Source organism: Sciurus carolinensis, unplaced genomic scaffold (genome assembly GCF_902686445.1).
Source record: "Sciurus carolinensis unplaced genomic scaffold, mSciCar1.2, whole genome shotgun sequence".
NCBI lineage: Eukaryota > Metazoa > Chordata > Mammalia > Rodentia > Sciuridae > Sciurus > Sciurus carolinensis.
Genome location: NW_025920121.1, coordinates 723465 through 748425, shown reverse-complemented (window position 1 = coordinate 748425; position 24961 = coordinate 723465). Strand labels below are relative to the sequence as shown.

Below are 24961 nucleotides of genomic sequence, written 5' to 3'. Positions count from 1 at the left end.
GGAAGTGAGTCTGTAGCTAGAGGAGAAAAGATTCCAACATGACAGACTGGACGTGAGCTTTGCAAAAACAGACAATCCACACTGTCTCCCACGAAGATCTCAGCCCCTGAGCCCATGCTGGACCTATTCCCAGACAGGGGCATGGCCTGAGTGGAAAATGGCTTCTCCTTGTTCCCAGCTCAACAGCAGCCATACACATTCCACCCTCTGGGACCAAACTCTGACCTATTAAGACCCTTATGTACACACCCCGGGCCTCCTGGAACTCAGGCTCTGCCTCGCTGGACTTGCCATCCTCCAGCTGTGCCAGCAGGTGGTGTGCTTGGCGCTCCAGATTCAAGCCACCCATGTACAGTTGAAGGTAAGGCAGCAGCAGCTGGAGAATCATGAGGCCTGGAGGCTGATGGAAAGCCTCGCTGTACTGCTCCATCCAGGTACCCGGGTTGATGGGCACGGCACTGTGAACAAGCAGGTGTGCAGTCAGCAGAAGCCTGGACGCTCTTCCCCACAGCCCCCACCACCAAAACTGGCCTTGGCAGCCTCTGCCTTACTGTCTCTGCACAGGCCAGTCCACCACAGCCAAGACACTGTGGCTGTACACAGTGACAGGACAACTCTCTGTACAAAAAACTTACAACCTGGCAGCTTACTAATCTGGAAACAGCAGCCCTCACTTTTGGCCACATTCCACCTCATGTTGACGATGGTCTCTTGGTCTACTATGCTCATTGGGGTAGGACAAGATGCAGTCCTGTCTAAAGGAGGAACGGATGGTGACACATGCAGATAGCCTACTTCTGATACCATCAAAAGAGACAAGATAGCAGATTTTTACCACATTTTCAACTGAATTGTCATAATGCCTTTCAACGTGTCTTCCCACAGTGGGTGCTTTCTGTATGTTCATTCAAGAGGGAGACCAAACATCTACTTTGCACATATCTCACTGGGCATGGGAGCTTCCAGCCACCAATTCCTGTCTGGCTGTAACTAAGAAGGGAAGTTCTGTAGCACTATGGAATCTGGAACATCCTTTCTAAAGCAAAAGCGCTTTCCCCAAGGCCTAAAGAAAGTCAGGCCCCTAGCACAGAGCTTCTCCATGCAGGAAGGGAACAAGCAACCAGAAAGAAACCCCAGGGCTCACTGAGCCCGCCTGGAATTGAGCTGAGTACACAGCCTCAAACACCAGAGCCCAATGTGTGTAGGCTGCTCCACACACCTCTGTGGACCAGGTGGTGAGAGAGGGTGATTTCTTCTGCCTGAGAAGACAAGGTAACTCCCCACCGCCACCCACTTGGTGCTGACAGTATACTATGAGCTTGGTCCTCTGATCCCCCTAGGTCTCACAAAGCGTTTGGTTCTCTGAGAGATACATGACTTCCTCAAGACCCAAGCATGAGGTGATGGTACACTTGGTCTCAGAGGTATGGTCTTACCTTGGGAAGAGCAGCTCCAGCACCTGCTGGCTGGTGATGAAAGCTGAGTAAATAGACCTGAAGGTGCTGCCCCAGTCGGGGTTCCTACCAAAAAAGACAGGCACCAGCTGGTTCATGAGCTCTGCCTCTCTGTTACCTTCAAGCGTCTCTATCCCACAGGGCTCATCCGTGTTCGGAAACAGATCATTTTCACCCTGGTTTGGGACCAAGAATGGTGGGATCAAAAATGGAAATGGTAGCAAACAGAAAAATGCTTTATCCCAATATAATGAAGTAACATCAGAATGGGACAGTTCTCATTGGCACACACACACACACACACACACACACACACACACACAGAGCCAGAGTGTGAGTGGTGGGCCATTCATGAGGGATCCTAAATGAGGGCCTACTCTGCTCACCTGTCCTGTGCTGCTCAGTGTTGCTGTTGAGCTTCTCTGGGAAAGTGTCCCCAGACTCTGGCGTCTAGGACGAAACCTCACCCCCTCTTCCCACACAAGAGCATGGTGGTCCCCCTGAGATTCCTGGGGGCCTAAGGCTCGACATTTTTTGAAACAACAAGAGAACATCCCTCTCGCTCCAGTGTCTCCAACAGACTGAGCTGGGATGGGTTGCTCAGTGAAGTGGGTGCCTGGTTACCAGGGTTCCATGTTCCATTTGATCCATCATCAAGGCACTGAGGTCACGTCCTGTGCTGCCTCTACCCAAGCCTCATATTCACACAAGACTACTCCCAAAACCGCAAGGGCTGCTGATTGCTCCCACCTCAACACACATCAAGTGCACAACTGAACACATGTTCACCAACAACTTCACCCACCAGACCCTGCCCACCTTGGCTCCCAATAGAGTTCCAGCATGAGGATTCAAATCTGAATTCACAAGCAGACCCTCCTTCTCACCAGCTGTGTGACGCTGGACCAAACTTTGTGCCGCTCTTGGGTTCCCCAGTGTCCCCAACATTTCAGGGTATGGATGTAGCCTTCGATTTCTAGATTGACTTTGGATATATTTGCCTATAAATACCTGTACTATCTCTGAAAACAACAGACAGGAATCGTAGGTTATGAAGGCACAAACTTAGAAATGGTACAATCACAAGAAGGGAACAAAGAATGCACCCCAACTCAATCAGGCTTGTGTCCCACATAGAATTCTGGACAAGGTCCATCCCTTTTGGCTGCTGTTTCCACTCTACATCATGACAAGCTGGAGCGGATGGAGATTCAGAGGCAGACCTCTCTGGCACAGACCACCCAAGGCCTCTCATGAGACTTCAAACTGCCCAAGTGCCTCTTCTCAGGCTATGAGGTGGGGGCCTCACAGATACTCTGTGGTACCACAGCACCCTGCTGCCCAAAGCCAGTACATCCTCTCCTGGAGGTGGATCAGACTCTGTCTCTGGATCCATTGGACTAGAAGCAGGAAATGGTGATGGCATATCATCTCCAGGATGGAGTTCTGGGAAGCCTATGGCTTCTTTCTGGATCCCTATCTCCAGTATTGCTTCCCAGTCTCATTTTCATTCTTGATCCAGGCAATCAACATTTATCCATCATGAGCTGTCCTGTGGACACCGTCCTGTGAGAATGACATGACAGTGTCCCATCCTCCCATCAGAGAACCACTAAGGCTCAGCCAAATGGGATCCTCCAAAGAACACAGGCATGAGCCCAGAGGCAGATCCTCCCAGCTGAGCCTCAAAGGAGGCTATAGTTCCAGCCTCCTGAAAACAGGTGTCCAGCTGAGCCCCTTGGATGCAGGTGCACAGAAACTGACCTCATCAATGCCTGTAGTTGTTAGTCATGGCTTAGAGGGCTGGTGTTTCAGAACCGTGGACATCAAGGCAGCCTCCATGCTTTGGGATGTACACTAGCCTATCCCTGTCTGCCTGTGCCCTCCAAGCCACATTGGCCATGAATCCAACCTCCTCCTGTGGCCAAATTCAATCCTGTTTCCCATTTTCTGTATGGCCACACCTTCCCCAACACACTGCTCCCACAATGAGCAGGGCTGACCCCCTCATGTCATTCTGGTTCCAGAGGCAATGCCACCCCACTGAGCCCATCCCCCACACCCCAGTGACTCCTGCTCTCCTTGTCACACCTGATCCTATTTTGGCCTTGGATATTGCTCTTTTCTTTCATGTGCATTTGCTTTCAGATGTTGCATATCTGCAGCCACTGTAGGTAGAACTCATGGTGGTGACTGAGTCATATCCATGCTGACAAGACCCTTGGATGTGTAACTGCCAGATCACAGTAATGAGTGAACAGAAGAGAATTCATTGGAAAGCCCTGTCTGAGTGGCTTCTTTTATCCAGAAATGCTGGTGATGGGAGGACCCATGACATGGGTTACTGTGGACAAAGCAAGACCACAGGATCTCTTCCCTGCATCCAGTTGCTCCACTACAATGGAGAGCAGTGAAATTCCTGGTGCTAAAACCAGCCCTGTACCCCAGAAAGGACACTGCTCTCAAAACCTTGACCTGAGTGTGTGTGTCCTAAGGTAATGAGGTTTCAGGTTCCCACGCACAAAATTAAGTCCTCTCAAATCCAGGAGCAATATCAGTCTCCACTGTCCCTCTTCCCTCTGCAGGTCCCAGGGTGTCCTCACCCTAACCATGGTTAGTACCCTAGCGCATTCCAAAATGAGGACCATTGGGTTCCAAAAAGGACTGCCTCTGAGATACTCAGTGTACCAACGCCCTCTGCTGAACACATGTCCCTATTCCCCCGAGACCCCAAGATGATTTCTCTTCAGGAAACCCAGGAAAAGGAGAGCACTTTCGAAAGACCCAAGGACATTAGTGGGTGATGGATGGATGGACGAATGGACAACTAAGTCCACCAGAAAATTCTGGGAACATGTATGTCCTTCGGTCACAGGCCCATGCACCTTTTTTCTCCCCACAATTTTTTTTTTAAACAGAAGTGAGGCTTTCCCTTAGAATGCTCCTAAACACAAAGGGGGCATCATACTTCAACAGGAAAAAGGTGACCGATGGACCTTCCCACTGTATCTATTCATGAACACTCTGGGGCATCTTCCACCTGTGAAGGCTTTGGGAAGCATGGAGACACCCCAGCCACCACCAGCACACCATTTCTAAACCTCAAAACCGCCCCTGCCAGAACTCTCCATTGCACTCTGTACTCTGACCTTCTGAGCCCTCTGCCTTGATCAATCCTCCCTCTCTGCTTCCTCAGTTTCTTGATTGTCCTGATGTGATTTGAACATGGATCCCAGGGTGCTTGTGGCCCACCCCAATCTGCTATGGTCAACTGTTCATGTCCCACAAAGAGATGGTGACACTGTGGAATATGTCTGGGTAGCTCTGGATGATGTGTAGCCCACCCTACATGGTTTGATTTTCAAGGAAATGAGTGCAGAGGGAGCCAAGAGGGTTCTGCAAGGTAGAGAAATGTGGCAACAGACTGAGCCTCAACAAGATGCTCAGGACTCTGGGATAAGACGGTGTGACATGGAATTGCTGGGGGCCCTGAAGACAGCCCATTCACTCTGCAGAGACAGTGGACTCCCTCAGTACTCATCCTGCTGCTGTGCTTCTCAGAGCCCCGGGATGCCCCAGGTGTGTGGAGGTGGGGAAGCCACATGCCATCCCAGGCTGCTCCTCAGCATCTCCACCTGGACTTGAAGCACGCATATCTGCCTCAGGTGTCATCACAACAATGTTTCCCTGCCTCCCAGCACAAAAGTGCTCTTAAAGACACTCAGGTTCCACTGGCTCTGGACTAGCCCTTTACTCTGGGATTCCTGAGTCTTAGTATTTAGGAGGCCACACCAGTTGTCAGCTCCTAGGCTGGGCCCACAGAGACCAGGACAATCTAGGCATTGCTCATACTTCTAGTCTAACATGACCCACGACACAACACCTGGCTAGGCAAAAGTGTCCTCTCCTCCACTGGGATGGCCCCTCCTACCACCTCAGGACTCATCCTACAAGCACCTCCTGAACCCACCATGCACACGGCCTTGGTGCACATCGGTCTGCAAAGACCTGGAGAATGGGGGAACCCACAGGCTGGGATCCAATAGCCTAGATCCTGGGGTCACAGCTGCCCACTGACTTGGACACACAGCTCATATGCACAATTACCACTGCCTGACACTGAGACCGAGATTGACACGCCTGCAGAATTGGCAGTGGACCTGGATTCCCAGGAGTGGGGGTGAGCCATACCCTTTTGAAAATGACATTGTCCAAGAAAGACAAATTTTGTAGGATTTAACTCAGATTCCCAATAATCCTGTTCATAAAAACATAAAGAAGAATGTTCCTTTCTTGGGCCTGCAGAAGGGACTCAAAGTCAGTCTGGTCAGTATGTCCACCTGAGTTCTGGAGAGGGACAGTGGTGATGTCTAGACTGCAACATACCTATGCTTAAAGCCTCTGAATTAAAAAGGGATGTTTGGTGTATTTTACCAGAATTTAAAAATAAGGGAATTGCTGATCGACTCTCAAAGAACTGTGTGTGTTGTGATGGCAGAATACAGGAAACTGCGTAATTTATACCACAAGATTTATTTCTCGAATTCTGGAGGCTGCAAGTCAGGTACCCACATCTGAAAACCTTCTTGTGTCCTCCTGTGGCAGAAGGTAAAACAGGAACAAGGATTTCTTTGAGTAGCCCCTTCCCAAATGAGGAGACTCCATGGCCTGATCATGTCTTCAAGTTCCCACCTGGTAACACATCATATGGGAGAAAAAACAATGAAATCTATGCTTCCCAGATCATCCAAACGCATGGGAATTATTCAGAATGTGTGCAAAATTTCATAAGACATGATCTTGTTATAAAACAAGAGATAAAGTTACAACATGGGGAGAGGGCTCCCTTCTCTGCTCCTGGTTGAGGTGTGGGATGTGGTCTTTCAAGCCCTCACTGAGGTTCTGCACACCACCTCTGACTGCCCACATACTGCATTTCCATGGGGCTGACTCACAGTGAAGCCCTAAAGGTTCTCAAGTCTGGAAATCAGAAACATCACAGGAAATACACAGGAGGTCTGTTCCAAGTGCACAGAGAACACCACAGTCCTCACATGCTCAAGTCTCTTTTAAAAATGCCAGAGTATTTCCATATCTTCTACCCATAATGATGTTTCTGACACCTAATACAATAAAATCGCAATGTAATTCTCCATAACCCTGTATGATCTAGGAAACAATGACAAGTAAATGTCCACAGGATACAATTTCTTTCCTGATACTTTTGATTTGCAGCTGCTGGGTATGTGGAAGGAGGAGGATGGACACAGGGCCAACTGCATTTTCTTGCTTTGCATCCAGGGGAGGAACAACTACCACCAAGATGAGGGCTTATAGGAGCTGATATCCTTCAAGTCAACATCCGGACACATCTGGACTTTAGGCCTGCAAACCTCCAAGGAGAGGATTCAAGCACCTGCCCACTAAAGAAAGAATCTAAAATAACAACTTACTTCAAAGGGTATCAAGCATTGGGCTTTCAGGCGGGAGGGGGACAGTCCACTTTCTAGGACACGTTGCACATGTCAGAGAATAGCTCAAATGCAAAGCTCTGCAGAGCCCTTGGGGAACACTGCAGAGTGTTGCTGTTTTCAGAGAGAGTGAATTGCCAGGTCACTAGATCCTCTCAGTCAGGAAGATGAAACCTACCATGACACCAATAAGGACAAGGGGTACCAGGAAGTCTCAGTTTGGAGAGCTCTGAAATAAGGCCAGTGTACTTGAGAGAAGAGTGTCCCCTGAAAATTCTCGTTCACCCAAAAGTGGGTGCTAGTTTGTGGGGAAACAGTCTTTACACACTGATGAAGCTAAGGAGAGGTCACATGAAGGAACACAGTTTAAACAGGTCCCAAATCCAATGTCTGCAATTCTTGTAGAAATGGGAGTTTGGACAAAGAGACCCAGAAAGGCTGGGGTAAACAGGCTGTTTGAGGTTTGAAGCAGAGACTGGATGGCCCAGAAAGGAAAACAGATTGTGGGCAGTAGCAGGAGAGTGGGAATGAGCTGGGAGAGTTGGGGAGAACACTACCTGGGAACCCTGTGAGGGACTGTGGCAGTGGGAGAGCCCACACTTCTTGCCTGGAGCCTCTGGAACTAGACAGAAGACCTCTCTTCTGCTGTATGGCACCTAGTTTGCAGGGTTTGTTGGAGCAGCCTAGGGCCTGCCTGCACCAGGACTGTAGCATGATGGCCACGCAGATCACATCTGGGCCACAGACACACTCAAATGACTACACAGTGTCAGTCATGAGGAATGAAAAGTGCCAAGTCAGCCCACGTGGGGAAATGGCTAGGCACACACTGCAGGGGCTGGTGCCTGTGTTACTGATATAAAACAGTTTACCCGAGAGAACCCTCTGACTGACCTGTGATGAAGCCATTAATGGGCATTGGTTGGAAAGCATTCACATCCTGAACACATTCTTCACTTCAAAACACAGAATGACCGACATTTATTTCTTGAGACCTTGCACTCCAGCAAATTTTTCTGCAAAAGTTCAAAGGAGCAACTGATAGAAGCACAAAAAAGGGATTTTAATTACAGGTGCTTAGTGTAAAAAATAGGACTGTTATTTTTGTGTTTTCTATAAACGAAATTTCTCCTGCATTACCTCCACAAACATCCAAATGGGAATGTTTAAGACATTCCAAATTGGAAGAGAACGCATACTGGCCAAAGAAACAATATCAAGAGTTTTGACACTCCAAATGTAGTGTGTGTGTTTCAGAGGCAGTCATAGCCTAAATGAGAGAGTCCTGCAAACTATATTAGGAAGATTAGTGCTCTAGACCTACCATGCAAGTGGTATGACCTTGAATGAGCGACAAAGTCTTAGCAACCATCATCACTGAGAACTAAGTCAATGAATAAAGGTCCTCAAGTGTGAAGTTACAAAATGTGTGATAAGAATGGAGGAGGATGGGTGGGAGAATTCTCCCAAACAAAATTAAGAAAGGTTGTACCAGTTATAAGGCTCCTGGAGGGCCTGGAATCTGGACACACAGTGGGATTCCAAACCTCAGATTCACTGAGCCCAGGCCACAAGAGCAGGCTGTAGTCCAGGGACACTGGAGAGGCCCAATGGCAATGGAGGTCAAGAGTAACAAGGTACCTGCCTGGACCCTTAACCCCCTACTCTAAGCAGGGCTGGACGAGGATGCCAGAGACCAGCCACACAAATAGGCCTTCACAAGAACACTGAGTGGCTGCAGCCAGCATCAGGCTCACTGAATCAGGGTGATGTTCTCACAAAGCAAGAGCACTGCCTGTGATTTGAGAAGCTCACATATTCAAGGTCGAATGGTTGGATTGAGCAATGAGCTCAGGAACGAAATACATGATTAACATCCAAACTAATTATGGCTCTTCCACATCATCAGGGGTTCTGATTCAATTCCATTAAAAAGGTTGGTAAATGGCTTCTAAATATTGTGGGGACTCACCTGTGTGTGGGACTTTCTTTTTTTTTTTTTTTTTGGGTGCTGGGGTTCGAACCCAGGGCCTTGTGCTTACAAGGCAAGCACTCTACCGACTGAGCTATCTCCCCAGCCCCATGTGTGTGGGACTTTCAGGAAAAATGTGATAAAATCCCATGAAGCAGCTCTTCTCTCTTCTAACCCATCTGCAATGCAAGGTACCTGCGGTATACCTGAAGCTCAGTTCTTCCTGCTCAAGTCTTCTTGAAATGAATCATGAATGCTTCTTCTGAAGTGAAGCAGATGCCTGGATTCCCAGGTGCACAGGTGTTTGAAGGCACTTTCTTCTTGAAAACCAAAGAAGAAAAAACATTCATTGGTGAGGCACACAGAGTCCATTATCAACGATCTCTCCTCCCAGGAACCTTGCACATGACCATTTTCACACTCATGAAACAATGCTTTACATGCTCTAAGGGCAGATACCATGATTCTGATGACCAGGAAGTCACCTTGAAGAACTTGAAGAGCGCAGCCAGAACTGCAGAAGGCACACCAAGGATCTTGAGCCCAGCTGCTAGAAAATAAGAGCTCAACTTCAGTAATGACTTCCTGCCATTCATCAAGTACAATATTAGTGTCAAGCATAATATGCACACATGCAAGCAGCAGGCGACACCCAGCATCCATTCATACAAGTGGGAAACATCTGCACTTGGAATAACTATCTTATCCTTATTCACAAAAATGAGGAAAAGAATAAAATGGATTGAAGACTTCTTATTTCACTATCCCATACCTGCTGTAATTCCCTATAAATAATACCCCCCAAATAAAAAGTGTGTCAGAGACGTGTCAACTTTTCTATGGAGGACACTTAAAACACAGTGTTCTTTTTTTATTTTTATTTTTTTATGTTTGAAAAGGATTTTTATTTTAAGTATTTTGTTATCAATGGTATATATTTTGGACAAATGTTATTCCACGTTCACTACAGGTATGAAATTTCATATTTTGAAGAATATTTGAAATTTGATTAATGGCTTGGACACATTACTTACAATTTTAGGGTTTGTATGCACTATGAATTCTTCAATTCTTAGTAATGTTTGATGACTAAAAGTTTTGTGATAATTTTTCCACTTATATTTTCAAAGTATAAATTTTCAGGGGTGGAATAAGGTGTGAATAAACAACTGTTGGGAAATTTTTCACTTTTTTTAACATTTCTATTTCTACTTGCTATAATTCCTCTGGTGTGGAATAACGGTTTAAACATCCTTAGAGTCACTGGCAAAATGTTTCATTTACAAAGGTCTTCTCCAGTATGAATTTTTTGATGTAGAGTAAAGCATGAACTTCAATCAAAACCTTTGCCATTTTCTTTACAATGCTATGTCTTCTTTCCAGTATGAATTCTCTGGTGGTCAATAAAGTATAATCTTTGGATAAAACCTTTGCCACATTCTTCACATTTGTAGGGTTTCTCTCCAGTATGAACTTTCTGGTGAGCAAGTACTGACCTACAACAAAAAGCTTTATCACATTCTTCACATTTGTAGGGCTGCTCTCAGTATGAATTTTCTTATGTTTCTTAAAATATGACCTTTAAAACTTTTGTCACATTCTTCACATATGCAGGGCTTCTCTCCAGTATGAATTTTCTGGTGATCTTCAAGATGTGCTCTTTACTTCAAACCTTTCCCACATTCTTCACATTGCTAGGGCTTCTCTCCAGCATGATTTTTCTGGTGTTGAATAAAGTTTGATCTGTAAGAAAAACCTTTGCCACATTCACCACATGTGTAGGGCCAGTCTTCAGTATGAACCCTCTGGTGTTCAGCAAGCTTTGATCTTTCACTAAAAGCTTTGCCACATTCTTTACAGTTCTATGGTTTCTCTGCAGAATGAGTTCTCTGGTGTACTTTAAGTTGCCATGTTTGAGAAAAACATTCACCACATTCTTTGTATCTGTAAGGCTTCTCTCCATATGAATACTTTGATGGCTATTATGGTTTGTTTTTCAACAAAAACCTTTGCCACATTCTCCAAATTTGTAGGGCTTCTCTCCAGTATGAATTCTCTGGTGTACAGTAAGGTTTGATCTGTAATGAAAGCCTTTGCCACATTCTCCACATGTTTAGGGATTATTTCCTATATGAATTCCCCGGTAGTAAATGAGGTAGGATTCTTGATTAAAAGCTTTACCACATCCTCCACATTGGTAGGGTTTCTCTCCAGTATGAATAAGTTTTTGCATTTCATTAAAAGTTTTGTTACATTCTTTAGATTTGTAGGACTTCTCTCTAGAATGAATTTTCTGGTGTTCTTTAAGATGTGCTCCTTGCTTAAATCCTTTGCCACATCCTTTGCATTTGTAGGGTTTTTTCTCCAGTGTGAAATCTCTTGTGTATCAAAAGGTTTGATCTGTAATGAAAACCTTTGCCATATGCTTCACAGTTGTAGGGCTTCTCTGCAGTATGAATTCTCTGGTGTTTCTTAATATATAATCTACATTTAAAACCTTTGCCACTTCTTCACATGTGTAGGCCTCTCTCCTGTATGAATCTTCTGGTGTTCCTTAAAAGATGATCTTTGGTTAAAACCATTGCCACGTTCCTCACATGTGCAGGGCTTCTCTCCAGTATGAATTCCCTGGTGTACAGTAATGCCTGCTCTTTCACTAAAAACTTTGCCACATTCTTCGCATTTGTAGGGTTTTTCTACTGTATGAAATCTCTTGTGTATCAAAAGGTTTGATCTGTAACGAAAACCTTTGCCACATGCTTCACAGTTGTAGGAGTTCTCTCCAGTATGAATTCTCTCATGCAGAGTAAGCTTTGGGCTTTGAAAAAAACTTTTTCCACATTCTTCACATTTGTGGGGCCTCTCTCCTCTACGAATTCTCTGGCGTCCAGTAAGCAATGATCTTATATGAAAATCTTTGCCACATTCTTCACAGTTGTACTTCTTCATTCCAGCATGAGTACTCTGGTGTTGAGTAAGGACTGAAAAATTCTTTAAGGCTTTGGCACATTGTGTACATTTGTAGGATCTGTCTCCAGTACAAAGTATCTGGTATTGAGTATCACATGAGCTATTTTATTGTCACTGCTATGCCACCTGAGATGTTTAGAAAGGGTTGAGCAATTGTTAATGGCTTTGTCACATTCTTTACACTTGCAGAGCTTCACCCCAACACGAATCCTCTGATGCTTAACAGGAGGTGATCATTGTTTAAAAATTCTGCCACATTCTTCAGATTTGTAGGGCTTATCACTGTCATGGTATCTATGAGGTTTAGAAAGGTTTGAACAATGAAATGCTTTAATACATTTTTTAAATTCATAGGGCTCCCTTCCTATATGAATTCTCTTCTATTGAGTAAGTTTTGCAATTTGATTAAGTGCTCCTTTACATAATTTATACTTGCAAGGCTTGTTTTGCCTGTGAATTATTTGGATGGTAGTTAAGCTTAGAGCATTAAAATAACACTTTCCCCCATTGTTCATCTTTGTAAGGGTTCTTTGAAAAATGAGTATATTGATGATTTCTGGCATTACAACCAATACTAAGGTTTTGATGGGTTTCCCTATATTCATATTTTTACCACCAATATAAACACACTGGTAACTAATCAGGGTAGACACCTGGCTAGAGAAGTTTAATTACACATGTAGCATACTTCCCAGAAACCTATATCCAAATATTTATTAAGCAATAGTGGGTAAGAACCTCCCCACAATCATTAAAATGTTATGTTTGGGCACAAGAAGAATTTTTTTTTAATTGAAGGATAATGGACATTTTGTAAAGACACTCTCAAATGGAGCACTTTTAGAAACTTGTCCTTTACTTTTAAATGTCTTATCTATACAAATTTTTGACCAGAAGTTTAACTCAATGCTACATTTGAAATTGGTAAAGTTAAAAATTGAAACATGGACTAGATCTCTTTTCAAATTTTCAACATTTCCTTTCAGAGGATATGCTTCAAAAAGTGCTGTGGATATATTCTTAAAGACATACATAGCTCCTCAAAAGTAACTGGCATAAATTGAATTCTTTTCTGAGAATTAAATGGTCTTCATGTCTGCTGGCAATGAAGTTTTAATTATGAATAGTCACTGCTAATTGGTTTTGTCCCTGTTATATGATTTTTAACCTTCACTCACACTTAAAATTTCCTGTATTTTTCTTAGTTGTAAATAGTCAAAGTTCCAATTTCCATACCTTCATCATTTTTTGAAATAAATATTTTATTCCCTGCTCTGGTGGAGATTCATGGGTATGATGATGAGAAGTTGTGGCATTTCCAGGCACTTGGGAGCCGAGTGGGCTCCCCAGGAGCATCTTGCCTGCAGGCGGAGCCAAGGGGCCCCTGATCATCCCCCTGAAGCCTGGAGCCAGAGGGCAGCAATCAACACAGTGTTCTTTAATGAATAATTATGTGTGCTAATTCTCTTTTAGAAAGGAGCACATAAAATAGAACCTTTTAAAATCTAACACTTGCTTATAAATATTACTGGCTGTGTCAGGCATGGCTAAGTGAAAGGTGGACTTGTGATAATCAGAGAATGCAATGTTGTAACACGTGTGTCCCTGATTCACATATGGCATGTGGTAATAATGGAAGCTGAGGAAGTAATAGGAGTAAGGAAGCTGACTAGGCAGATGACCTCTGGGATAATGAGGGAGGGATATGCCAAACTGAAGACCAGGTTCCACCTAATCATTGGTACGTTGGCCCTAGATCTTCTGCTTTTCAAAGTGGTGAAAAATGCAGCATTAATGGAAAAATACCTAAAATCTAAAAGTGGGTCATTTAAATGGCATCCAATTACACATCTGATATAATGGTCTGCAAATTTGGGAATTAAAAAAAAAAAAAACACAATGACAGATCTAAAGATAAAACCTTCCACTTCTCCAGGATGCCTACAAATATGTTTAACTGGCTCAGATGCAAATAACTCTGAATAGAATTTTTGATTTCTGAACAAACCTATTAAATATTATATGACAAAAGTCACAAGGTTTTTCTTTACAAAATATTGTGCTATTTTTTAAGCCTCACACATAAAATGTCTCACAAAATATATAGCAGAAATGACTCAAAGGATGAGAAAATAGCTAGGAATCATTCATAAATGTTCACATATAGCCTGAAGTTTAGAAAAGGAACGAATACATTGCCTGTTCAAGATTGCACTCAGGCTGCAGGAATCTGAGATGGCTATCCCAACAGTGATGGCTCCATGTCACTGAACAGTCCTAGCTTTCTTCAGAAACCTGATGCACAGCCAACAAACCTCAGTTTGATAGCACCTAAAATAATTATTAACTTATTTGACCCATTAATCTACATACAATTTTACCACTTCAACCAAATCATAGAAAATTATAAACAGATTATCATTTGCTTTGCTAACTTTGCTTCCTTTCATTACCAAAAGACGATCAATTCCACACTTCAAGAGATACAGATTTATTACAGAATATCTAAGGTCCTGATGATATATTTTATCTCAGTCTATGTCATGGCTTCATTCTTTTATTATTTTGTAAATCCTGTTATTATTTTGTAAATAATAAAGTATAACTTTGTGTTTTGAATCTATCATCCAACACTTTTCTTCTCATATTGGTACACCAATTACTTTGCTTACTTACTGTTTAGGAATTTTACTAATTGAAAGTTCTAGAGGACCTGATAGGGCTTGTAATGGACAAACTATCCCACATACTCCAGACAACGTTCATGAGTGGAAAGAAAAAAGTAGTCAAGTAGAGGAATGAACATGGGGATCAAGAGGAACCTCATTTTCACAAGAGAAAATCCCCCCAAAGTGAAAAGCATTTGAGACATGTTAAGAAAAAATACCAGTGAAAACAGTGTGCTGTCACTTTGTATCCACTACACATCGAAAGGTAGAAAGCTAGATGATAGAATGCAGGTGACATGTGGACAGTTTGAGATATTCAGAAGAGTCACCTGGAAGTGCTTAGTCAAAAAAGTAAATATGCAAAAGCAAGAATCAATAACTGGGATAGATTCAAACTAAAAAGCTTTCAGCAAAGGAAAGTATGAGCAATGTGAAAAAGGAGCCTACAGCGTGGGAGAAAATCTTTGCCACTTATACTTCAGATAGAGCACTAATCTCCAGAATCTATAAAGGACTCAAAAAACTCTACACCAAGAATACAAATAACCAAATCAACAAATGGGCTAAGGAAATGAACAGACACTTCACAGAAGATCTACACACAATCAACAGATATATAAAAAAATGTTCAACATCTCTAGTAATAAGAGAAATGCAAATCAAAACCACCCTAAGATTCCATCTCACCCCAATTAGAATGGCAATTATCAAGAATACAAGCAACAAAAGGTGTTGGAGAGGATGTGAGGGAAAAGGTACACTCATACATTGCTGAAGAGGCTGCAAATTAGTGCAGCCACTCTGGAAAGCAGTGTGGAGATTCCATAGAAAACTTGGAATGGACCTACCATTTGATCCAGCTATCACACTCCTTGGCCTAAACCCAAAAAAAGTCAGCATACTACAGAGATGCAGCCACATCAATGTTCATAGCTACTCAATTCACCATAGCCAGACTGTGGAACCAACCTAGATGTCCTTCAATTGATGAATGGATAAAGAAACTGTGGTATATATATACAATGGAATATTACTCAGCCATAAAGAAGAATAAAATTATGGCATTTGCAAGCAAATGGATGAAATTGGAGAATATCATACTAAATGAGACAAGCCAATCTCAAAAAACCAAAGGATGAATGATCTCCCTGATCAGTGGATGATGACACATAGTGGGGGGGGGAAGGGAGGTAAGAATGGAGGAAGGAGGGACTATGTAGAAGGAAAAGAGAGTTGGGAGGGGTGGGGATGAAGGAAAAAAAATAACAATTAATCAAACAGTATTATTCTATGTAAAAATATGACTACACAAATGGTAGGACTTTACTTCATATATAGAGAAACAGTATGTATTCCATTTGTGTACAAAAAAAACAAATTAAAAAAAAAGTAAACATACATTCTTTGACCAAGAAATTCCACCTGTGGGTACACAACCTAATGATGCTTAAGCAGTTACAGAAGGAAACATGTAGAGGGATATTTATACTCATGTTCCCTGCAGTAGCCTCACCTAGCTCACTGGAAGTTGAGGATGACCTGGATGCCCGCTGCTGGGAAAGTCAACAGCTAAAACTGTAGTGGAGGCAAATCTTCATATGTATTGCACTAGGTGGTTTGTTTAGGATTTCACAGTTGTGCTCTGGTGACAGCTGGCCATCAGAAAGCTGACATATTACAAATCTTGATTTTATTCCTCCTCTACATATCTGTGTACACTAAAAATAAGAAGAGGAAATATCAAATCTATGTGACTTTCAAGAGACTATTATATTGCTTTATTCATTGTTTAATTAGTCATGCGAGAGCTTCAAGTTTATTATTCCTAATTGTCAATATTTATCCCTGAATAAAAATGTTTTAATTTCATGGTTATTAGAAAAACTGATATTTTTTGAGACTTAGTAGGAAAATATTTCAGTAAGGTATTAAGTCTATAAAAATACTATTTGTTAAGCCAGAAATAAAACTGATTTACCTAAGTAAAGAAGATCAATTAAATAATGTATGGATTTTAATCAATGAATTATTATGTAGCCACGAGAGCTAATAAGACAGGTCAAATTTTATACACATGGATAGACAATACATTTTATATGAAAACCATAGAGAGCAAAGCAGCATGTATAATATAAATCTGTTTCTGTAACCTATACAGAGCAAAAATCTAGCAGGAAATATACCAAAATGATAAAGGTTCTTATTTGTTTATATTTCTCGTATGATTTCAATTTTGAAAATGAACATACCTGCATTCAGAAATAATAAAGTTAGTTGAATTGTGGAAAATAGTAAAGTGTATATTACAATTTACTTGATATTTATTAGCACTTGGCCAAAAGTATGACTGTAAACAATGATTTCCAATGAATTTCCTATGAAGAAAATTATGTAATAAAATAATTAAGCAAAAACATTTGACTAATTAAATAAGTTGATTTATTTAATTCATCAAAAATGAACATATAGCATTGCTTCCTATTCTTTCCCATCCAAAAAATGGTTGGGATTAATATTCAAAGTGACCATTTTAGAAATTATCTTTACATTTAGAGTGCCTAAGAGTGCCAGAGCATGATGAAAAGACATAATGACTGACAATTCTCTAACCTGAAGGAGGAGATTTATCAAATGAATGACTAAACAATAGGAATAAAATATGGTCTTCATATTAAACTTGTTTTCTGTGTTTATATCAATCCAAATTTCTAAGCAACTTGAATAATAATGTACTAATTTTAGAAAGATAGTAGTAATTTACAGACATACTGGGTAGCATAACAGGTTTTATTCATAATCTGGACTACATGCTTTCTATCATGAGTTGAGTGACTTATACCATGAGAGAACACCTATTAAAAAAGAATAGAGTTTTGATCTCTCAATTAAGGAAAATAACCTCTTTCCATATACAGTGAAGTAAAATTATCGACCAGTACAGGATAGTGAAGTAAGATTAGTTCAATGTCATGAAAGCACTTTAGGTCTTCAGAGATGTAAACATCGCCACAAATATAGGGAATATTATGACTTACTTCTCCCCAGTTTCCATAGCTCCAGCAAGGACAAGGCCCCCAATCACAGTGTTTTGACTCCGGGGTTTTGAGGGTGCATCACAGTAACTAGCATTTTGTCCATTCTCATCCTGGCAGACCACAACCTCACACTGAAGACCTCCAGCATGGCTGCGAGAACACCGGCCAGGATAAAACACAGAAACACACACGAACTGCGGATTCCACAGGGTGAATCTGCATGGTGAAAAAAAAAGAAATCACTCCCTGACTCAACCCTAAGCAAACTGAAGCATAAAAATCTGACAAAACACTTTTAAGTTTTACTGAGGGCATCATTAAAATTTGTTGATGAAAAGTAAGTCTTTCAAGCATACATTAGGAAGTAATCTTTCACCCTCATCCTAAATGTTAAGTAAAAAGGAATTAAAGTTTTAACATTAACTGGGAAGATATAAAAAACAAAACACAGTGTTAAGTTACCTAATTTTACCTTTGTATTTTTATTTAATTTGTATTATTATTATCATGTAAAATATGAACTTTGGTAGTTTACTCAATTTTACTCTATTCCATTTCTATCACAGTAATTTTTGTTTTTTTTATAAACATTTGTAGTCTTACTTCTTAAAGGGTTTTCTCTTGTTTTTATCACAATGAACCCTAATCAGATTGTTTTTAAGTGCATTCCTTTGTAATCAAATATCATATTATTCTGCAATTCAGTAAGAACTCTGGGGAGTTGTAGTCTACATCAAAAATGCTTAATCCATTTAAGATTTAAACTATCCATCTTCAGTTAAATTTAGCATTAAAAGCAATTGATGTCATTATTTACATGTCTGCTAAAGGAAATAAAAAAATGACAGAAATATAACAAAATGATAGAATTAATATAACTCAATAAAGAACAGCTTATTGATCCCCATGATCCTGTTCTCCATTGGTTTCCTCTGAATGACAGATGGACCCACTGATTTTGATTATCTTTGGTTTGTGAGTTAATGGGAAATGTCTGCCTGGGAACTGGCTTGGCCGCTTGGAAGAACTAGGAACGCGGCTATACCTGGGTGGGCAGGTGGCAGGTTATATTCTTGTTCTACCAAAGGGTGAGCTTCAGGGCACAGTAATTCTCATCAATTGGCTGCTGGTGGTTGATGCATAAAACTTGTTGAGTTGCTTTTCCATGGCCACAGGATGCTGAACACTGACCAGAAATTTAGCCAATATTTACAATGTAATATACTACATTGATATTATATAAAATACCATATATTATATTTAAACATTTCACTTCCTATTTTCTCATAAGGATACTTACAGGTGACCAATTTCCTGCTTGCCATTCTCCACAAGGGCTAAAGCAAACACAGATATTTCAGCAGGTCTGGACACGTGTCCACACTGTGATTCACCTGCTATTCCATCAAGAGCATCAGGACAGCTTACGGAGCAGACTTGATTAACTCTTCCACAAGACACGGAGCACTTAAAAAATAAAATAACATCGAAAGGTTAGGCAGTACCTCTCCCAATTCCCTTACCATAGATGTTGCTCACATTCATAAAACATCAAGTTTCCTGAGAAAACATAAATTAGGAATAATATCACCTGGCTTCATTTCTCAGTCAAATACAGATAGGGTAGAAAATATCCCAGTTTAGATCACAAATTTCACAAATAGATATAAAAATATGAATGGATATAATGTTTTGAAATAATGCTTAGTTATATGACAAAATTGAAGATACTGCATAAGAGAATCCTAAATCTTAAAAGACTTAATGAATATTTAAGACTAAAGAAAATTATATATTCTAAATACATTAAAGCTTTTAGTTCAGAAAAGCAACATGAAAATGTCCATAGTTTAAGTAAAAGTTGATAAATGCCTGATGTCACATCTGCTTCTTATAACAACCTAGGACATAAGTATCATTATCCTCATTTTGTAGATTAGAAAATCTACAAAAGGTTCAAATTTCCTGCACATAAACACAGGCTATGGAAAGGCAGAGCATAATTTAGCCATGAAGTGACCTAATTCTAAGCCCTATACTTGGTCCATCCCATCAAAATACTTGAGAATGAATACATACATTAACTTAAGCAAATCTGTCCCAAACATTCTGCTGATATCTAAAAGCCCCCCTAATAAATACTGCATCTCTTCAATAAATTCACTTACTGGGGTCCAAGAACCATGTCTCCACTGTGCTGCTTTTCCCATGGGAACAGCTGGTAAGGAAGTAGCACCAATATTAGGGATATATGGGCAGGGAGTAACCATACAGTCCTATTCAAAAGAAAATCGAATCTCAAGGAACATCATTTAATTAATCAACCACATTTTAATTAAATCTGATATTTCTTTGCCTTTGTCACATATCTACTTCAAGAATAGCTGCACACCAATTTACAAATTGATGATGTAAAGAATTTTATTTTCAAATGTTCAAAGTACTGTCAAGTGCTAGCAGTGGATAGTAAGTCTGAATATCAATGTTTGGATCATTGCATTTGATAACTGAAGAGGGAAAGAGCCAAGTCCTTCAAAAATACCACTAGGCTGAAACATTCTGAAGGAATACAGAACTCCACCGTAAAAAAGCACAACACACTTTAAGATTCCATAATATTCATAATAATAGATGTTGTCATACATGCACAGTTCAAAGAATAGGAATACACAAGTTAAATAAATGATCCAATGGCAGAGAAAAAGTAAACTATTTCATAATAAAGCTATAGACTGGAAAAATCAAAAATGATAAATTCTATCTCATGCACACATTTTTAAGGCATAGAAGTTTAAGTGGGAAAAGTACATATAAAAATAATTTGAACACATTAGTGATCCTCTTGTTAAATAATAGATATTTTTGTTTATAATCCACAAAGAGGTTTCCTTTACCTGCCTATCACCTGGGCGATGGCCCCTTGACATTCTCTGTCATCTAATACTGCACTAACGAGTTTGTTGACACATTTAACAGCACATATCTGATACCCAAGGTAACAGGTAGCTGTGCACTGAAAGATAAAGATAAAAAGATATCAAATAAACATTGCTTTTAACAAATTACATAAACTTCAATTTTCTTAACAAATATATAGGTAATAATATGCTTTCAGTACATCTTTTGTACGAGCCCTTTATGCCACATTCAAAAATCTAAAATTAATAAATTCAATCAACATGCCTACTTATTTAAATATATTATTTAGACATTAATGAAATGTATATTATTAATATAGTTTTAAAAATTATCATATCAGTAAATGTCTGATATTTTGGAGGCAGAGTCAATACAATTATAGAAACAATATACTTTCAAACTCTACCTGGCATATCTCACTTAATACATTAAGTACATTTCAAAGAGATAAAGAAGGGAGAGGTGAAAAGGCTTCCATCAGCTCTGGCAATCTTCACAGGACAATATGCTACCCACGCTCATCTAGTCTGATCACTGCTCATCTTGCAGATTTCCAGCTGCCTGGTCAGTAGAACTTCTAAACAATGCCTATTCTAAATATAGTAAAGATACCAATGAAAACACAGAACATGAAAACATTTATAGTTTGATCAAATATGATAAAACATGAGATTTACAGTCTTTGGGTAACTAAAATGAATCCAAAAGCTGAAATATTTAACACAGCAGTAATGTCAAAACTTTAAACATACTCACAGACCTCCATGATCCTACTTTCCAAGCAGCACGTGCATGAAGCTCACAGGGTCTTAGAGATTCAGGTTTGGTACTTGGATTACAAAAGCCATCACTCAAGTGATCTTCATTCAGTTGACAACAAACCTGCTGCTGCTTTGATCCTTTTCCATATGTAACAAGACACTGTAAGAAGTCAACAGGATGCATTAAAAAATGATGCAATGATCAATTTGCATGATAAATTACAGCTGTAAGACCATTCCTAAGTGCATTATAACCCTAATCCTTTACAGACAGTCACTGGGCAAAAGTGCTTTTCTGCCATGATCTACCATCATGTTGCTTACTACTTAAAGGATTAATTATTAACATACCAGGAAGATCTATACATTCTCTATTCCATAAACTTTTAAATTTAGTAGTTCATGAATTCAATGGGAATTATAGAATCAGGCTACTGATTTATTGTTTTAGATCTTTAAACCATGGCTTTTCTAAGTAGAGTTTATCTAAGTAGAGTTTACTTAGATTTGCTTTACAGGCAAAATGACTTAGTGTGGAGACCTGCATACTCATATTCAGCCAGTAATATGAATAAAAGTATAAATAAATTGCTGAGTTTCATCACAAATTAGTGAATCTGAAATTTTATAATAGCAGAGGCAGATGATGGGTACTAATGACAGGTCTGCTCTGGTTTAGGAACTGTTTTATATCATACCTCACTTATTAGTTTAGTTGTATATGCACTGGTTATATCATACATTATTTCTTTTTGACCTTAGTTCACAGTCTGTTTTGCGCCTTTCAGTCACAAATAATGGGAGTGGCATGTGGCTGCAACTTTGATCAGATACAATCATAAGATCACTCCCACATATGCAGATAATTTTTCTTCTATGAAGACCTTGGCCAAAGTCAAATGAAAATTAAAAATGAAAGGAGAATTTGCATAAGTAGAAGTTCCCTAATTAATTAATTCTATTAATAGTCTAAAGGGTGCAACTAAGAAAGCTAAATGTTCAACACTACATATAAGATATGCTAACATATTAATCCAGTTAGGAATGATGTTTTATAATAAGTAAACTGAATCCTGAATGACTGAGGAGTTTGGTTAGTGAAGAGCAGAAAGTAAGGTGGGACTGGTCCAGAGTAAAAAGAATACATCAGGGCTAAGACAGAGACTGGAGGAAACTGAGTGGCTAGGGTCAGTGCTGATGCTACCTGGTACATGGTTATTATTGATCCCCTGTATTTGTTTCCCCTATATCTGAAGAAAGTGCACACCTCTAGTTGCTACAATGTTGTGGTAACTTCCTATCAGGCAACACTTCCCTGTCAACTGACATCAGCCTTATGCCAACTGACTAAAGTGGATGGAACCTACTCCAGTTCCACCAGCCCTCTTTCCCTTTTCCCTCTGCTTCCAGAACAGCATTTCTCAGGAAGGGCTGCTCTTTCAGCCTGGAGTTATGAATGAAAAGGCACTGACTGACAATAAAAAGATCAGTGATGTCACAGATTGCAGGGTGGAGGCAGGATGAGAAGGTGAGCACAGGGGATTCTCAGGGCAGGGAAACTTCTCTGGGTGATAACATCACCATAAACATATACAGCACAAAGAGTGAATCCTAATATAAACTACAGACTTTAGTTGATAATAATGCATAAAAATTGGCGCATCAATTACACACATGTGCCAAACTAATGCAACATGATAATAGATGGAGTGGGTAAGGGATGGGCAAGGGGAAACATAGAGGGAAGGAAGAAGGCAGAATATTCAGTGTTTCTGTACTTTCTGTTCAAGGTTTTTCAGTAAACCTAAAGATGCTCTAAAAAGTAAATTCCATCAATTTTTTAAAAATGACATGACACAGATAACAAATTAGAGTCCTAACAAATTAGCAGCAAAGCATGATATGGCAGTCAATAAACTTTTGTTCTAAGCCACTGAGATTTGACAGCTGGTTGTATGCAGCGTAACAGCAAAAGTAAACTCAGAGATATGGTTATAAGTAGTCAGAATAGTCTAAATTTACATTTTCTGCAATGAAGAGACAGTAAAGAGTTTAAGCAGTCTGTGACATGACCAACTTTCTGTTTATAAAGCTCAACTATGTACTATCAGTTGACTAATTATCTCTGATCTTTCCTAAAGACCCTTTAAAATAAAAATTTTTTGAAAAGGCATATGTCTAAAAGAACAGGGATAAAAGGAAACAGTAGGCAAGACAAAGAACTTTTTAAATATGAAAAGCAGATTGGAATATGTATTTTTAAATTTTTTTGTAGTTGCAGATGAACAGAATGCCTTTATTTTATTGTTTATTTTTATGTGTGCTAAGGATAGAACCCAGTGCCTCACATGTGCTAGGCAAGCACTCTGCCACTGAACCCAGCCCCAGCCCCAGTCCTGGAATAGACTTTTGACAGTCAAGGAAGATGAACCCTAAACCTGTGAAGGTAGAGAGTGAATTATAAAACAAAATTCATGCCACAAAATCCAAGAGAAGTCCAGGAGCCAAAAGACACCAGGTTTGTGTCTGAAGAGGTGAATGTTGTGAGACATAGATCTAAAAACTGAAGACTTGATTGAAAGGTATTTATGAAGAACAGTTAAGTCAACAACCCTTCTAGCCAAGAGCAGCAGAAAGTAAGCCACCTGAGTTACTTGGCACTTCTAGTAGTCACATTAAAAAGTAGTAATTGGGAAGAGGGCCAAGATGGCGGACTAGAGGGCGGCTGCATTTCACGCTGCTCCAGGACGCAAGATTCAAAAGAGGAGATAGTGAGAGACTTGGGACCAACTCAAAGCTGCCGGGTGAGTCTCTCCTGTTGGGGAGGCGTCCCGGATGGGGCGGTAGCCCCGGAACGCAGGGAATTTGTGAAGTGGAGTTGCTCGGCGAGACGCCCCTCCCCCCGCTGGAGCGGTAAACACGGACAACTGGGATCATCGTAGAGGAGGCGGCTCAGCATAGCGCTTGGACGAGCAGCTGCTGGGGCTCCAGGCGGCTGCCTGGGGAGGAGCTGCGTGGCGAGCTGTTTGGACCCAGAACAACCACTTCTGAACACCAGGGGGTTGCCCGGAGGAAGAGGAGGAGCGCGGCAGGACGCTTGGTCTGGGAGTGACTGCATCAGAGCCACGGGCGGTTGCCAGAGGAGGAGCTGCGTGGTGAGCTGTTTGAACTCAGAGTGGGCGCTCCTGAGCGCCGGGGGACTGCCCGGAGGAAGAGGAGGAGCGCGGCGTGTTGCTTGACCTGGGAGTGATTGCATCAGAGCCGCAGGCGGTTGCCGGAGGAGGAGCTGCGTGACGAGCTGTTTGAACTCGGAGCAGCTGCTCCAGAACACTGGTGGCCTGCCTGGAGGAGGAGAGCGGTGGGACGCTTAGTCTGGGAGTGACTGCATCAGAACCACAGGCGGTTGCCAGAGGAGGAGGCGAGTGGTGAGTTGATTGGACTAAAAGCGACCGCTCCTGAACACCAGTGGCCTGCCTGGAGGAGGAGTGTGGTGAGTCACCTGGTCTCGGAGCCACCGCTCCTGAACACCCGGGGGGCTACCCCAAGGAGGAGGAGGAGGAACAGGGAGGGTCACTTGGACTTGGAGTGACTGCCTAGGGCTACGGTTGGTTGGCGGGAGGAGGAGACCCGAAGTGAGTTGCTTGGACTCCTAGTGACTGCATCGGAAACCGGGCGGCTGTCCAGAGGAGGAGGTGTGTGGCAGGGTCTCT

At 41.2% G+C, this 24961-nt stretch overlaps 1 protein-coding gene across 10 annotated transcripts in view; it reads right to left on the bottom strand.

The window, feature by feature from the left end:
* Nucleotides 1-68: 68 nt before the first annotated feature.
* LOC124973778 (A disintegrin and metalloproteinase with thrombospondin motifs 20-like) overlaps nt 69-24961 on the bottom strand; it is a 42944-nt gene continuing 18051 nt past the window's right edge. Inside the window, exons 5-13 of one of the 10 annotated variants that reach the window (XM_047537525.1) lie at nt 21247-21411; nt 20466-20584; nt 19740-19847; nt 19000-19038; nt 18872-18908; nt 18617-18757; nt 17572-17787; nt 16786-16911; nt 16049-16254 (exon numbers count right to left, since the gene is read on the bottom strand). In XM_047537525.1, coding sequence (XP_047393481.1) covers nt 18650-18757; nt 18872-18908; nt 19000-19038; nt 19740-19847; nt 20466-20584; nt 21247-21411 — 576 coding nt within the window. In that variant the 3' untranslated portion in view covers nt 16049-16254; nt 16786-16911; nt 17572-17787; nt 18617-18649. Of the gene's footprint in view, nt 459-1436; nt 1631-2273; nt 2477-6026; nt 6840-7819; nt 7942-9103; nt 9215-9356; nt 12162-16048; nt 16255-16785; nt 16912-17571; nt 17788-18616; nt 18758-18871; nt 19039-19739; nt 19848-20465; nt 20585-21246; nt 21412-24961 lie in introns of those variants that run through there. The other 9 variants (XR_007106708.1, XM_047537522.1, XM_047537523.1 and 6 more) reach the window with 9 other exon arrangements.